Genomic DNA, 15,338 nt, shown 5'->3' on the forward strand with positions numbered 1-15,338 from the left:
AAAAGAGTTAAAGGACTTCCTGGGGACAAGGTTCATACGAAATATGGAATGACAGAAATTGTTCCAGTAGGTCACATTTGGTTAGAAGGAGATAACTCCTCAAATTCAACAGATTCTAGAAATTATGGTGCAGTTCCACAAGGATTGATTAAAAGTAGAGTCTTGTTAAGGATTTATCCTTTTTCAAATGTTAAACCTTTCTGATCAAATCAATTTAGTTATATTGAGTAATAACTTAACATAATCAAGATTTTCAAAAATTTGAAAAATCCAATAAAATTTACACTGTACAATTTGCATCTATTTGTAATTTAGGTTAACTGAAAATCATGTCTTCATCATTTTCCTCCTTTTTTCGTTCTCTTCACTAGCAGCTATATAAAATGAGTCCTTCTCATTATTAGTTAGGTTTTTCCATATTCTGCTAAGCCTCAGAGATATTTCCTTGATACTTTCGTCTGAAATGAAGAATATGAATGAAATAACAATACATATACATTATATCAAGGTGAGAAGATTCTAGGTTTTTCATCTGTGGTCTTTTAAGCATTTCGCCTGATGTTTGTGGTAATGTGGTTGTAGGCAAAAAGTCAAGGCAAATGTCTAAAAATCTAAATCTTTCAATACCCTAAAATATATGCATTTTAATGTACTGAAGGTTTTCGGAATACTTGTGAAAATGAAATTTTTAATTTAAACATCAATACTATAAACGTTCTCTCTGGTTGTGGTGAGAGTTGTAATATAATTAATATACAGGGTGGTCATTTGAAAACGAAACAGACGAAATAAAGTTTTTCGATAGAAATGCTCGGACAGGTCGATTTCTGTTTCGAGGGGGACAACTTAAGATGTAGGTTACGGACGCATAGCGCTTCAACCCTTGCTACTACAACCCTCACCCCCAAATTTCGAATAGGGAAGATGGGGTGAGTGATACCTCATTTGAAAGGTATTTTTATACTGATTTCAGCACAGTAATTGTTTTTTCATTTTATGCATTAGTTCTCGAAATATTCTTAACTAAGTATTTGAAAATGAAGTGGTGTTTTCATGGCACTTGTAGTGTTTTGTGAAAAATCGACATTTTGAGCTTCGAAACAACCATGACTGTGGCTTCCTTCCTAACTAACTAACGCATGAATATTTCGAGAACTAATGCATAAAATGAAAAAATAATTACTGTGCTGAAATCAGTATGAAAATACCTTTAAATTGAGGTATCACTCACCCCATCTTCCCTATTCAAAAATTGGGGGTGGGGGTTGTAGCAGCAAGGGTTGAAGCGCTATGCGTCCGTAACCTACATCTTAAGTTGTCCCCCTCGAAACAGAAATCGACCTGTCCGAGCATTTCTATCGAAAAACTTTATTTCGTCTGTAATCTCGTCTGTTTCGTTTTCAAATGGCCACCCTGTATATGAAAAGTCTTGAATTTAACTACACTGATACTTGATCATTAAAAATTATAGTTAAACCCTCTACAGAGAGCAATGAATTCAAGACACTCACCTGGATAGTCTGATGATACTTTTGGCCTATGTTTTTCTGCAAATAGCATGAATGCACTTGTCAGTTTCAATGACTGTGGCTTCGTTTCTGTCGCAAGCATGGGACTTTCATCGCTTAATTTCCTTTTATGACTTGTTGTATTAGTTACCGTCTGAAAAAATGCAAAAATTGGAAGTGATTAGCTATCAACAAAATTGCAACTTATCTTTTAATCAATTTAGGTATTGAAGTCTACTTTTTACCTACCTGTGAATCAATCTTTGGATGATTAGGTAGTCCTGTTCCCTCCTAAAAATAACATAACAATAACATTTTTGAAATTTGCTAAGAGCTTAGCATAAAACTCACCTTAGGTGTAGCATTAAGATCTTCCTTCAATAATGGAACCTAGAAAACAAAGTTTAATAGTAAAAAGCATTGTTGAGAAATATATGCACTTGACAAGGGCGTAGCCAGAGGGGGGTCAGGGGGTTCAAATCAACCCCCCACTATTTATTTTATAATCTGAATCTTGAAACCTCCCGCAAAACTGAAACCTGACTACGCCTGTGGCACTTGATATCAGAACATTATATTTCATATATATATTGAACTTACAAGAGCAGGCAAAACTTGGATTTTTGGATGAGCCTGAAAAAATATAATAATATATATGCCTTGTATTAACTTCATGTAATTTATTGAAAAATTACTGTATTCAATCATAAATCACGCACATGAGTCTTAGGCAAATTGTGTAAAACCTATAAATACGACTCATTGCAATAAATTTTTATAGTTCCTTTTCAACAAATAATACACTTACCCGAGGAGATATATTTTGTGAATTTGTTGGTTCTGCTACTGCCTGAAAATGTAATAACACTCGTAAAAAATACTACCAATTAAGCAAAGCCATTCACAATCGATTGGAACTTACAAATCAGGGCTGCAATCCCTAATTATAACGTTAACAATTGGTAGCCCTCTCCTCCCCCGGTAATGAGTAACTATAATAATAATAATAATAGTGCCTTCATTTATAAGAGAAAGAAAAAATAGCTCAAGATAAACTTAACTCCTCAATGAAAAATTTAAAAAGACCAAGAAAAAAAACGATACTAAGAAGCAATCAATAGAACTCATCTTTAACAATTCATCCGTTTCTTCAAAAAGTTTTGTTCAAAATATATTCGCCGCATTAACATTTAAGAATTTAGAATTGAAAAATCTGCAATTTACACAACACATGGAGATCAAAACACTTGGAACAATAGTCACTGTTACTATTGCATTTGAAAAGCTTAAGACCAAATTCCGGCATTTATAACTCATTAGGCAAAACTGTTAGACCAACCTAGATAAAGAAATCCCCTATCAATTAAATCCTTGAACAGAAACGGAATTGCATAAAGAATAACACTGAGGCTATTCTAAAATTTCAAATTATTAGGACTGAGAAAAAGGGAGATACCAATTGTTAACATTACCAATCCACAATAATGGGATAAAAGCCCAAAATCAAAGTTGTTGTCAATCAGATTATATACAAAAGTATAATTATTTCAGTACAATCTATTACTTAACTAACCTGAGGATTTGGAAGATTTATCAGCTTCATTGCATTCTGTTGAAAAAAAAAGTTAATTAGAGTTAAAAGAATAGGCATTTGCTTTATAAATAAATTAAGAATATACAGAGTATTAGTGAAAAAGTTCAACAAACCTCAGTTGATTCTACTTGAAAAAATAATGACAATTAATGCAACATGGTTCGTATTCCCATATACAGGGTTTAAAGTTTTTCTTAAAAACTATTTATTTAGAGCCTTCAATTTTTTAAAGAAAAAATGGTAGGCCACTGAGATATCACAAACTAACAATCATTTTTGAATTTAACATTCAAGAGAATCTGTGGGATACTTATAACTGTGAATTAAACACTTTTTATTTCACAAGAAATTTTTTTATATAACGAAATGGGAAGGACAAGAACAATGCAGAAATTAAAGAAATTGTCAAACAAACTCTGGCTGAAGTGATGAATACTTACATTCATGAAATTGTGAAGAAAGTATTCGAAATGTTAAACAACCATTAAATGAAGAATGAAAAAAATTCATGAACAACTAGGGAAATATGAGCCAAAAATAGATGAATTACAACAACTGAAAACAAGATATTTGATATTATATATATATTACTTGGAGTTCCGGAGACAACATGAAGAAGTCGTCAAATTGGGTCAAGATCATAAGTTAGAGATTAACTAGGAGCATATTGAGAAATGTTTTCGAATTCGAAGAAAAACACAAAACGAACAACTTTCAATTCTGATATGTTTTCTAAATGAAACATTGATGAATCGATTCCTAAGTGAAAGAACATTATTCTTCAATTCTAAGATGAGTTTCAAGTAGGATTTCACAAAAAAGCGGTATGAAACCTATAAATAAGCAGTCAGTTCAGTTATAAAAATGTGTCAATACAAAACAGACAAATTTTGTGGATAAGAGGGTTCGTAAAGTAAAAACTTTGGCAGATTGTGATTATCTAAAAATTGAAGCACTTGTGGTATTACCCTACTCATCGATTATCGATTATCCGATTACCTCACGACAACAATTAGTCCTGATAATGGGCTTTCTTTCTTATTATTTTTGAATTGCTTGTTCAATTTGTGTCAAAAAATCTCTCTCGCCTTCTCAATACAAAAAACATCTTAACTTTAATACATTATCGAGAACTGAGAATTGGGTATTTAAAAATAGACAATTTATTAAAGATACAAAAAATGTGCGTTAAGATGTTTTTTTTTTCGTATAAAAACGGAGCACCATAAGAAAAAGGCATGGAATTTTTATCACAAATTTAACGAGGAATATAACAATAACATGCTATAGTAAAACTCAAAGAGAGACTCAACATAAGTCATTAGAACATAATCTATTTTAGTGTCATTATTTTATATTTATATTTCTTACCATAACCTCATTTGATTTCAATTTAGGCAGGATAGGTCTTAAAATCGTAGGTGCTTGTTTATCCTGAAGAAAATAAAAATATGTTATGAAGTAATTCAATACAGTATTGAAAGTTTGAAAATGTAGGAAACTTTTCTCACCTTTGGTAGATTTCGGACTTCGATAATTCTTTTTTTTTTTGGTGGCACTGTACTATCTCCAATCTGTTTGATACATTTTTCAGTTCCTTTAGTTTTAACAGCATCACCATTTTTTTGATGAGCTGTCTTCAAAACTGTGTGCGTGTCTCGTGTTACAACATCAACCGAAATTGGACTTTCAGAAAGTTGATTTTCAGGCGGGCTTTGTTTTTCTTGGTACTCTGGATTTTTTTTAAGATCCTCATTTTTCTCCAGAGGTTTCCCAACTTGCTTCTCTGGTATTTGAAAATTTTTATTCAAAACACCTTGTAGTCCCTTTATTTTCAAATCGTTTCCTAATTTCAAAATATCTTCTATTTCTGTTGACTTGAGTTTCATTTCTCCTTTATATATATAATCAACAATACATTGTATAAATTCGAATTGTACATTTGCCAATATTATGATAGGATTTCGATCTTTATGAACCTGAAAAAGTTCCTGAAAAATAAAATAAAAATGAACATATGCTACATTCATATATGGAACGTATAAAATAACAATATATGATACATTTTTGTACCTGCTTTCCAGGGGGCTGATATTATCATTCTAATTTTAAAGTAATAATAAATATTCAAATGTACACTTTTGATTCACATACCTTAAAATATTTGCTGGAAGCAGATAAAATCAATTTATGAGCTTTAATAAATTTTCCTCCACAACTCAGAGTAACATCGCAAAGTTCTTCTCCAGTCAAATGTTCTAAAACATTATTTGTGATGATACTGTTGTGGCTGTTCCATTTCAAACTATATTTTTCCTCGTTAATTGATTTTTTCTCCATTATAAAATATAGTATAAATAAAATTATTAAACTTCAATTAGTCCTTTTCTTCCAATTAAATATTTCACTCAATTATGTTTATCGTCTTATAATGTAGATAGTAAAAGACAAATAACAATAACATTAAAATAACAACGGAAAGGATGATCAAGAAGCAAAAAACCTGCGTCCTGCGTGACACTTTTGGCTTAGATTATAATTCTGTGCTTTTATTCTGTAGTTCCCCGTCTGAAGCATAGAATAGTATGCTACTAAGATAAAAACAAAATGTATAAAATCATTTTTTTCAATCATCTTCATCTGTCTTTCCAGAATTGCGTTCGTAGGCCTGTTCCGACCTAAAAACAATAAAAAACATAGAGACAATCTGACACTGTATAATATTTATTCAGGGAAGAGGCTTGCATAGATAAGTAGATAGAGGCTTGTTCCAACTAGTTCTGTGGTACCAACGGTGGTATATTTTTATGTTCTGTGCTGGTAACGGAAGTGACGTCACTTAAACGGTATACATATCACGATATAAAATTTAACTCTATAGCTTTCGTAGATTAACGAAGTATTACTACTTTCTATTTGTTCTATACTTTGATATTTGACATTGATATTCATTGTAAAAAAATTAAATTCAATTTTTTCAATAAAACCTAATACTTTTCATCGATAAACACGAATAAAGAACATAAAATGATAAAAACTGGTACTCGTTAATATTGAAATTCTATGCGGCGCACGCGCACTTCTATATTTTACCTGAGCCCTTTGTTCTTAGTTAATCATTGAGGTGGAATACAGTACAATCAATGTAAAAAGATTTGCTAGAATTCTTGCTTATACCAATATATAAAGAATAGATAGTAGGTCAACCAAAATAATTTTGACAATTTTTATCGCCATCTAGTTGTAGTTAAGTCGTACTTCAATAAAATTGGACCGTGAAGTAGAGCCCTCTGAAAAACATTCGGTGTTATTTTCAAGAACTAATATATTTGATTAGTATAGAGAAGATTTCCATCTTATGATATATCTTTTGCTTCGTTATATGAATTTATTAATCTACGCCAGAGGTAAGATGTCTAAAATACTGATGGATTCACTGATTAGATTTTGTTTGAGATATTTTTGGCTACTCGGCTCGGCATCGGTCCCTTTTCCCTTTTCTTCCTCAAGGTGGCGCTCTACAAAAGATTGACCAATCAACGATTATTATAAATTTTTCATTTGTTTTATCAAAAGTCGTCGATCTTGTTATTGTTGATTTAACCTCAAAACACGACATTGGCAGAAAGACGATTTGAGCGCCACAGGAAACAATGCGGAAATAAAGTGAAAAGGTACCAATATCATACCATTAAAATCAATATAGCCACTGTAACGAGAGTTTATTTGAATTCTTGGTGGTCAAGAATGTTGTGGAGAAACAAGAGTGGGTTTTCTCACATTTGTTTAAATACTTCAAATCTGGGAACCCATTTGTTATTCAAAATTGAGCTTTTGTGATTGGTGTAAATTAAGACGAGAGTAATATGTCTAAAAACATGGTGTATGCACTCGTCAATTTTTGAATGCAATGAAATTCGACCAAATTGAGAATATTAGTTTTATTTCGTCGCGGCGCTGGAATGTCATACTTGTCATTTCGATATTTTTCTGTTGATTTTGATTCAAATTCGATTGATGTATCAAATCAACAGATGAACTTCTAGGATCAGTTTCCTGTGTGTACACAGATTACAAATACCATAGATGGCACACTCCCCTCCCTAAAGTGAATTATTTGAAACATAGCTCCCCCTGGCGTCTGGTTATCGAACAAACTCGACAAACGCGGGAAGTTTGAAATGAGTGGTTTTCCTATACTTGTTCTGAATTTGAATTCAATCTGAGAATACAACTTTAGTATGGAACGGATAAGGAACTGGATAAGGGGGCTAATTCAAATGAGAAACAGGATTCGAACTCTTGTAGTTATTTCATATTAAAAGGGATTCTTGGTATCTGAATTAATAGGAACACTTTCACCATTTATTGTTACTTTAGACTTTACTCCTATTTTTTCGGAGAAACTTTGAGCAGTTTCCTGCGTTGGATTGCCTTAGCGGAAATAAGGCTCTACGAACTCTTTGGGTTTAAAATTCATTCATATTAAGCGAATTTAAAATTTCGAGAAGCGTCTGATTCACAATTGAATTTCCAACACGTTTATTTTCATGGCATTTTTCAATCGGTGCAGTCTTTTTCGACCTACAGGCGTTAGAAGGTGGAGGTTGTCAAGTTTCAAGTTGAGTTTATAAAGATCATCTATCTTTGACGGTCAATTGCGGCTGAACGGCTGAACCGATTCCAATGTATGAAACGCCATTATACGCTAAATTCAATATTTCTTGGAGAGGAAAAGGACAAAATTTTATTAAGGATGCGTACTTTTAGAGTTATAAGCGAAATACTGGAAAAAATGCGAAAATTTCGCAGTTTTCCCGCTCCCACATCTAAAGCACAACAAAGAGCTCTCTTGAAACAATTTTAGGGGCTAAACTCCTTTTTTTACACTAACTTTCTTGGGCTAAACACTAATTATTACAAAAACTATCAACGCAAAACATTTACTACTATAAATTCAAATATTTAAAATAACAAGAATATTGAGAATATTAGCATAGTATAGTTCTTTATACTATACTATGCTAATATTCTCAAAACGGGCAAAACGAAATCTAATAATAATAATTAGGTTACTAGAGTATAAACATTATTCGCAGAGTCGTTGCAGGTACTTTTCGCCGGTCTCGGGAACAAATGTGAAAATCTTTACTCTTCTCGTTGTCGGTGCAAGTGTTGAACATATGTTGTAGTTCTAGACTGGACTCAATTGAATTATTCGCCCTGAAATGCCGAGTTTTATGGGCATTCAGGCTGTTTTCCATTCGACCGTTAGCAAAGCCTTTCTACGGATCCCTTAGGGGTGTGGCTTTGATAATCCTAAGTTTGTACACTGAATTCTTCAGTTCTTGGACTTAAAATATTTTCGAAGGAATCGATAGATTCCCTACAGTGTACCCAGTGCATACATCTGGTAGAGATTCAAAGCGTCTGACTTAAGTTTTGGTCCATGGAAAGCGTAAGCGTCGAGATAACTTCAGAGTAATATTTTACAAAATGTATATAATGTACGAATGTAATACAGAATGATGATTAGACATTAGACGCGTAGAATTGCTTGATATAGAAAGGTATGCATTCTTATATAAAGGATATTATTATTATTATGTGTATTACTATTAGGTAAGGACCAAGATGAATATCAACAAGCTGAAGCTTTTGAAATTAATGTTTTGAGTTTGGGACTGACTCGCAATGAAGAAGGTACCTACCTACCTAACAAACTTACATCGCTTCCATCGACAAATATTTCTGAAACCTGAAATCAACTTCTAGGTAATAATAAATGTATAGAAATGAGGCATGTGAATTTATTGTGTTTTGGAATTAATGAATAAATACATTAAAGCATACAGAGGAACACGAAAAGTATTTACATACTTGTACATTTGAAATACGTTACGATTTAATTGTATGGCGTATCCACTTTTTGTCTTCAAATATTTTATTCTTTCGAAAGAGAGGTGTTTCTTCAATGAATGCCCAATTGTCTTTCTGTGATATAAAGGTAGGAGCATTGTTCACAAATATTTAAACAATGAATTTAATATTTGAACTTAAAAGGAATTAAAATGAGAATTATGAGAAAATAATTCTAAAATTAGTCTTTTAAATATATTCAACAAAAAAGATTCCCTAATAATATATATGATTTTGTTTCTTGATAATTCGAATAATAATAAATTATTAAATCAATCATAATCGATTTGAGTATTTTCTTTCGAGGAATATACAGAACATTTCAGGGTTGACTATGAAAGCTAATCCATTCAATTTAATATAGTTTCGTGTTAAGTTGAAGAAAATAATTGATTACAAATAGGAATTTAAGTATATCATTCAAAAAGATCCAATAGGATCTTGGTCTATCGATAAATAGTTACATATTTGATTATATATTCAATAGTTTTGGTCTTTGCTCCTTAAAATTTAAGAATATCAAATAAATTAACCAGAATATCATCCTCTTCAAATAATAGATAGAAATCTAGCAATATGCAGATCTGCGTTGAGGTATAAATTGGATTTCTTTCAGTTTTCATTCGGAAATTTAGGGTAGATCATACCTTCAACTTTATACTTTAACCTAGGTCTTAGCAATAACTAGCTCAGTGATTTTCACTTAAAAACAGATTTTCTTCTCTTCCAAGTTTCAGCACAATAAATAATATACAGGTAATAATTCACATCTAAAAGTTTCGTTTTTTCGAGAAATTTTTTCTATATCACTACTGCTGGTTTGAGGTTCTTGTTCACTACATAAAAGGCGTGTTTCCTTCCAAAAACACCCCAGATGACGGCAATATTCTCAATGACCATGTTGAACGGTATGACGAAGAATGCCGCCACCAAACAGAGCATGAACCGAGCCAGACCTATGCGATAGATGGTGAAGGATTTGATGACGCCAAAGATGAACATGTACATGTTGACTGCTCCTATGAAAGCGCAGAAAAAGTCGACTAGAGGGTTGCACGGAATTGGATATCTGAAAAGGAGAATTCATTTCGTTAATACAGGAAGAAAATGTCTTATTATTAACAACATATCCAGTTTACATGATATTTTTTTCAGAATTGTAATATTTCCAATTGAATTTCGCGGAGAACATGATTAAAACTCAAAGACACCGTCAAGTCTTAAGCTTGTATATTTCAAAAATCGCCCCTGTATACTTTCTAAGCTGTCTAGCGGAAAAAACCACATGGACCGAATTTCCATCTGCGAATCACTGCTGAATCGCTACAAAATCTACTCATTTTTGAAGCAGTTGGTGACTGGTGATGAAAAGTGACAATGTCAAGCAAAAAACGTCATGGTTGAAATGTGGTGGGCAGTGGCCAAGCTATGATTGACGGCAGAAAGGTTTTGCTGTGTGTTTGGTGAGATTGGCAGGGAATTATCTACTATGAGCTGCTCCCCTACGGCTCAAATGTTAACTCAGAACTGAACTGCTTACAATTGGACCGTCTGAAGCAAGCGATTGCCCAGAAGCGGCCAGCTTTGGCCAATAGGAGAAGAATCGTGTTTCATCAGAACAACACCAGGCCACATACTTCGAAAGTGACTCGTCAAAAGCTCCAGGAGCTTGGTTGGAGGTCCGGACCTATCACCAACTGATTATCATCTGTTTCTGACCATGGCGAACAATTTTGCTGTGAAGAATTCGCTTCAACATAGGCTTTTGAAGATCGACAGCCTTAATTTTTTGTCAGTAGGGACGAGGCCTTCTATGAGAGAGGCGCAATGATATTACCTTCAAAATGGCAAAAAGTTATCGAACAAAACAGTGCATATTTGACCAAAATCGAATCAGCTTAACCATGGTAATTAAATCTTTGTTTTTCATGCATAACTCATTGAATTCTTTTCTGTGTGCTTTATATTTTGTGTTAAAAAAGTGAAAAATAGACGATAGTGTAAAATTTGTTATGAGGTCATCTGAAAGCTGTAGTTTTCAAAGTATTTTTCAATGATCTTGGACCATCTGAGGATTACAAAAGAGAAAAACATCACTAAATAACTCCCGTAAATCACCTTTTGGGTGAATACTTTTTTTGCAATGTATCTAACATGCTTTTCAAGAGTCTTTTTTGAAATGTGAGATAAAGCAGTGACGCACTTTGTAAACTGAGAGGATGAATAGATGTAGAATGCTACCATGTTGGGTTCCTTCGAAATGTAATGTTCTTAGCTACAAACTTCATCCTGATATACAACAAATAACGAACAATTTTCACTAAAGGGTATAATCTGGCAGTTGTTACCTTTGATTTTAACTGAATCACTCAACAATTGAGACTAACAATTATTCAAAATATCTGGAACAAGAATATAACGAATGTTGGAGCGAGGCAAAATACATAACCTAACATAACCTACCTAGAAGCTAATACGAGATTCGAGAGTGAAAGCGGCATCGTCATCCACGAATAACAGGAGATGGCGAGCAGTATTTTGTTCTTGAAAGGAATCTGCTTGGAATGTACCACCAGGAAGATGCCTTGCAGCCACCTCTTCCTTTGCTGTATGAAGTCCCAGAGGGTGAAGGGGGATTTCTCCCACATCTCTCCCTCGATGAAGTTGAAGCTGTAGCCTTTTTCGTAGGCCCTCATTGCGAAGAAGCAGTCTTCAGCTATGGAACCATCGATACCATTGTCGAAGGACACTGCTCTTTCTGCTCCAACCTGAAATGAGGAATTAATTCAGACATGCGGTAGAAAAATTTCAAAGGAAATAATGCAATTTTTATGCCATGTAGTCCAGTCAACTTGTTCTCACAAGGGCCCCTCACGGGAAAGTTTTAGGGTAGTTTTGATTTCTTCGATTATATAAGGTTTTTTGGGGTGCGAATTTGAGGTTTGCCACCAAAATTTCGTGACGGAACATTGAAAAAAGCAAAATGTAAAAAGTTTCATTTTTGGGCGTTTTTTTTCCATATTACCTGGAAAATTTCAAATTTTCATGAATGAATGAATGAATATAAAAACGAAGTATATCAAATTTCTTATATATTCCTCTTATTGAGTTTTTTGTCCGATAAATTGTTCTGGCTCAGGCGATAATTGAAAATTGGCTAATTTTGTCTGTCTGCAGAAACCCACTTTTTGAGGAAGTTTTGATTTCTTCGATTTTATATGTTTTTTGGGGTGCTAAAACCGAATTCGAAGTTCTCCACCAAAATTTCGTGACGGAACTTTCGAAAAAAATGCAAAAAAGGTGAAAATTTGTTGTCGGTAAGTTCATCTGATGAACTTACCGACAACAATGACATCGTGATATATCACATCTGAGGGTTATAAATAATATGGTCCTCTCAAAATTTGGCATGGACATTTGGGTGGTAATTTTACACTGGCAAACTAAAGTTCAATCTAGTCAGATTTATCATTAGTATTAATATTGGTATTATTTCGATTCGAAATGTTTTACCAGTACCTAATAATAAAGCATGAGGTAAAGTTTGCTGTGTTTTAGAATAGCTCCTGTTTATTCCTCAGTCCTTTCCATAAAGCATTGTTCGGTAGGTAGGCGTACATGAGAGAATGTTGCTTACCAAAAAACGTATGTGTTCAATAGAGAAGCTATTTCAGATTCTTCCTCATATGTGGAATCATCCAAGGAAGGTCAACAGCCGACCTTTCGTAGTGTGAATTCTACTGCATTTCTCTGTTGAATTTAACTACCTTTTATTACTATATAAGTACTGGCTGTTGAATTGCAATACCGTCCGACGAAGGAAAGATAGAATTCAAGTATGATTTTTATATTATTTTAACTGTTCTGAATATTATTCAATGCATTTGGTCTTCACTTGATGAAAATTCATTATCAAATAAAATAAAACGAAATACTTTTCTCGAGAAGCATTTTAATGTTATTAACTACAATTATTTCACCAACACTGTATCTATCAGTAGAAATGCAAAAAGAGCCATGTTGGAGAAACAATTGCAGTTAACATTAGGGATCACGGCCTGGCTTGATATTCAAGCTTCTTGGCTCAAGCTCAAGTCAAGTAGCTTGAGCTTGACTTGAATTCAACTCAAGTACTTAATAAATAAATACCTGACTTGACATTGAAAAACGACAACTTGACTTGAACTTGAGTTGATTTCAAGTCAAGCTCAAGCCAAGTAGTTTGAATATCAAGCCAAGCCGTTATGTTAACTCATTCGTGAAAATTATTTTGTTTTGCTGAATTTGAGGAGCGGAGGACAAGAAAGCATGGTGTCACACGCATTGGCAGAAGAAGTTTTTTTTAGCCATGTTCCACCAAAAATGCCTCAATTTCAATCTTAATTATAAAAAACTTAAAAATGCAGTATTCACTATTATTCCGATGGGTTTGAAAAGCGTATGAAATTCTCGAAATCTCAGATTTCACGTGTGCACGACGTTATTACCAAAAGAATAAAACCTCTTCATATTGCAAAGATTAATTCTTTAATTCGGTTTATTCTTAGTAAGAATCGAACAAAACCAGTAAAGCCGCTCATTTTAAAGTTTTTGAAGAGAACAAGAAGAAATTGAATACGTTAATCAATATTAGGTATTATTTCCTGTAACACTGATGCCAAGCGGTCAAATTTAACATTCCAAAGCTTTCAAAAGTATTGATACTGGAAGTTATAAACCAGAAACGGAAATCGTCAATCAAATCAAAAACGATAAGACCACAATTAATATGTATTTTATCCCAAACGTGCCGAAACCTCAAAGAACTCCAATCGGGAATAATTCTAAGCAGACTAATCGATGGAACACAAGCCGAGATATTGAAAACGTTCAACAAATCTAAACCTTCGACTTTATATTTGTCAATTGTTGGTTGCGGGTCAAATTATTAATATCGATTACTGCGGCAAAGGGACGGTATCATGTGACGAAAAAGGAAAATGTTGCCGAGATATATAAGACGGCGGGGAATTGTATGCGACAACTGATATTCCACAAAAACTTTTCCGCCTTCATTTATGCCACCAACAGGCAACGTTTACTGTGAAGTGAGGTTTATTATTTCAAATAATATTTAATATTGCATAAATGAACCGTTAAAATAGCCAAAGGAAATAGTATATTCTAAAACAAGTTGCCGTGGAGAGTTTTCGAACGCATGAGTGTTGGAATTTTATTCTGGAACGAGTATTAGACGATATTTTCTCTATTTCAGTCAAGTTTTGTGAAATATTGTCGAAATTCAATGAAAAATACAGATTATACATCCTAGTGACTTTTGTATTGTATCTTGGCAGTTGGTGTGACTGTTACGAAAATTGACAGATTACTGAATTTGAATCGTACGTTTCAAATTTCGGAATAATTTATAATTAGGCATTAAATTCGTGAATTACGTCTGACGAAATCGATTTAATGTTGGTGTTTTGAAATGTGTACAATTCAAAAACACTTTTCATTTCACTCTGGAGTTTATTGTTTTCTCATTAATTGCATACCATCATATATAAAAACTCAAAAACTATGCGTTCTAGGATTTTTAGGAAAATTATATTATTGTCGATATTATCGAAGCAAGGTTTTTGTATCTTATAATTGTAGCTCAACAACTTTTGAATCGATTTCTCGATTTGTTGACTTCAGAATTTTTGGCGGAAATTTGTTTGGAAATGTACAGGGTGTCTCAAATTTTCTTAATTTCTTGGTTAGTATACTAGCTTTTCGATGATACCAAAGATACCAGAGGCAGATTTCCATTAAGGCTTACAGTTTCTATGCCATAGGGTTATTTTCGAATTTTTTTCATTTTCAGATGTCCACTTTTTCTCGGCTATAATTGCGGAAAATATTGAAATAGTTGAAAATAAAAACAAATGTATGGAGTGTTTCAATATAAAAAGAGAAGAAAATTAGTACGCCATCAGATTCTGCCTAAAAATATCTATAGATTTTGTTACAACCAAAATATTGTACCTAATAATAATGAATTGTAGATTTTTGATGAACATTATTGCATTCCAACAAAAATTTCTTCAGTGCAAACAACAGAATATTGAAGAAATTCCTGTTGGAATAAAATAATGTTAATTTTTTCAAAAATGGATACGAAAATTTTGTAAGATTCCACTTTCAACATATCCTGGAAACTATACAAAATTTGCGCCATTCAAACAAAAACCTGATTTTACTCAATATTATCAACTGTTTCCAATTTTTTTTATCTCAAATACGGAGTGATATTTTTCACCTGACACATAAATTGAAACTTTTCAATATAG

At 33.0% G+C, this 15,338-nt stretch overlaps 2 protein-coding genes across 4 annotated transcripts in view; both read right to left on the bottom strand.

Moving 5' to 3' along the window:
- Positions 1–204: 204 nt before the first annotated feature.
- On the bottom strand, positions 205–5,761 carry LOC123684406 (transcription factor GAGA-like). Of its 2 annotated transcripts, XM_045623654.1 has the most exons (10): positions 5,257–5,761; positions 4,614–5,093; positions 4,474–4,536; positions 3,082–3,117; positions 2,317–2,358; positions 2,109–2,141; positions 1,860–1,898; positions 1,758–1,799; positions 1,512–1,662; positions 205–458 (listed from the first exon to the last, which is right to left on the bottom strand). In XM_045623654.1, the coding sequence occupies exons 1-10, from the start codon at positions 5,440–5,442 to the stop codon at positions 328–330; spliced, it is 1,203 nt and encodes a 400-aa protein (XP_045479610.1). In that variant the 5' UTR covers positions 5,443–5,761; the 3' UTR covers positions 205–327. The 2 variants fall into 2 exon arrangements, with proteins under 2 accessions (XP_045479610.1, XP_045479611.1); XM_045623655.1 differs by lacking the exon at positions 3,082–3,117.
- Positions 5,762–8,894: 3,133 nt separating this feature from the next.
- LOC123684138 (beta-1,4-mannosyltransferase egh) overlaps positions 8,895–15,338 on the bottom strand; it is a 29,969-nt gene continuing 23,525 nt past the window's right edge. For both annotated transcript variants that reach the window (XM_045623283.1, XM_045623282.1), the window contains exons 3-4: positions 11,485–11,789; positions 8,895–10,090 (exon numbers count right to left, since the gene is read on the bottom strand). In XM_045623283.1, coding sequence (XP_045479239.1) covers positions 9,823–10,090; positions 11,485–11,789 — 573 coding nt within the window. In that variant the 3' untranslated portion in view covers positions 8,895–9,822. The remainder of the gene's footprint in view (positions 10,091–11,484; positions 11,790–15,338) is intronic.

The sequence above is a fragment of the Harmonia axyridis genome, chromosome 7, assembly GCF_914767665.1.
Source record: "Harmonia axyridis chromosome 7, icHarAxyr1.1, whole genome shotgun sequence".
Classification (NCBI taxonomy): domain Eukaryota; kingdom Metazoa; phylum Arthropoda; class Insecta; order Coleoptera; family Coccinellidae; genus Harmonia; species Harmonia axyridis.

Coding starts and splice junctions, on each gene's coding strand:
- LOC123684406 (XM_045623654.1), bottom strand. CDS start 5,442: ATGGAGAAAAAATCAATTAACGAGGAAAAATATAGTTTGAAATGGAAC. Junction 2,359..3,081: donor TAAATCTTCCAAATCCTCAG/GTTAGTTAAGTA, acceptor TTACATTTTCAG/GCAGTAGCAGAACCAACAAA. Junction 2,142..2,316: donor CACAAAATATATCTCCTCGG/GTAAGTGTATTA, acceptor ATATTTTTTCAG/GCTCATCCAAAAATCCAAGT.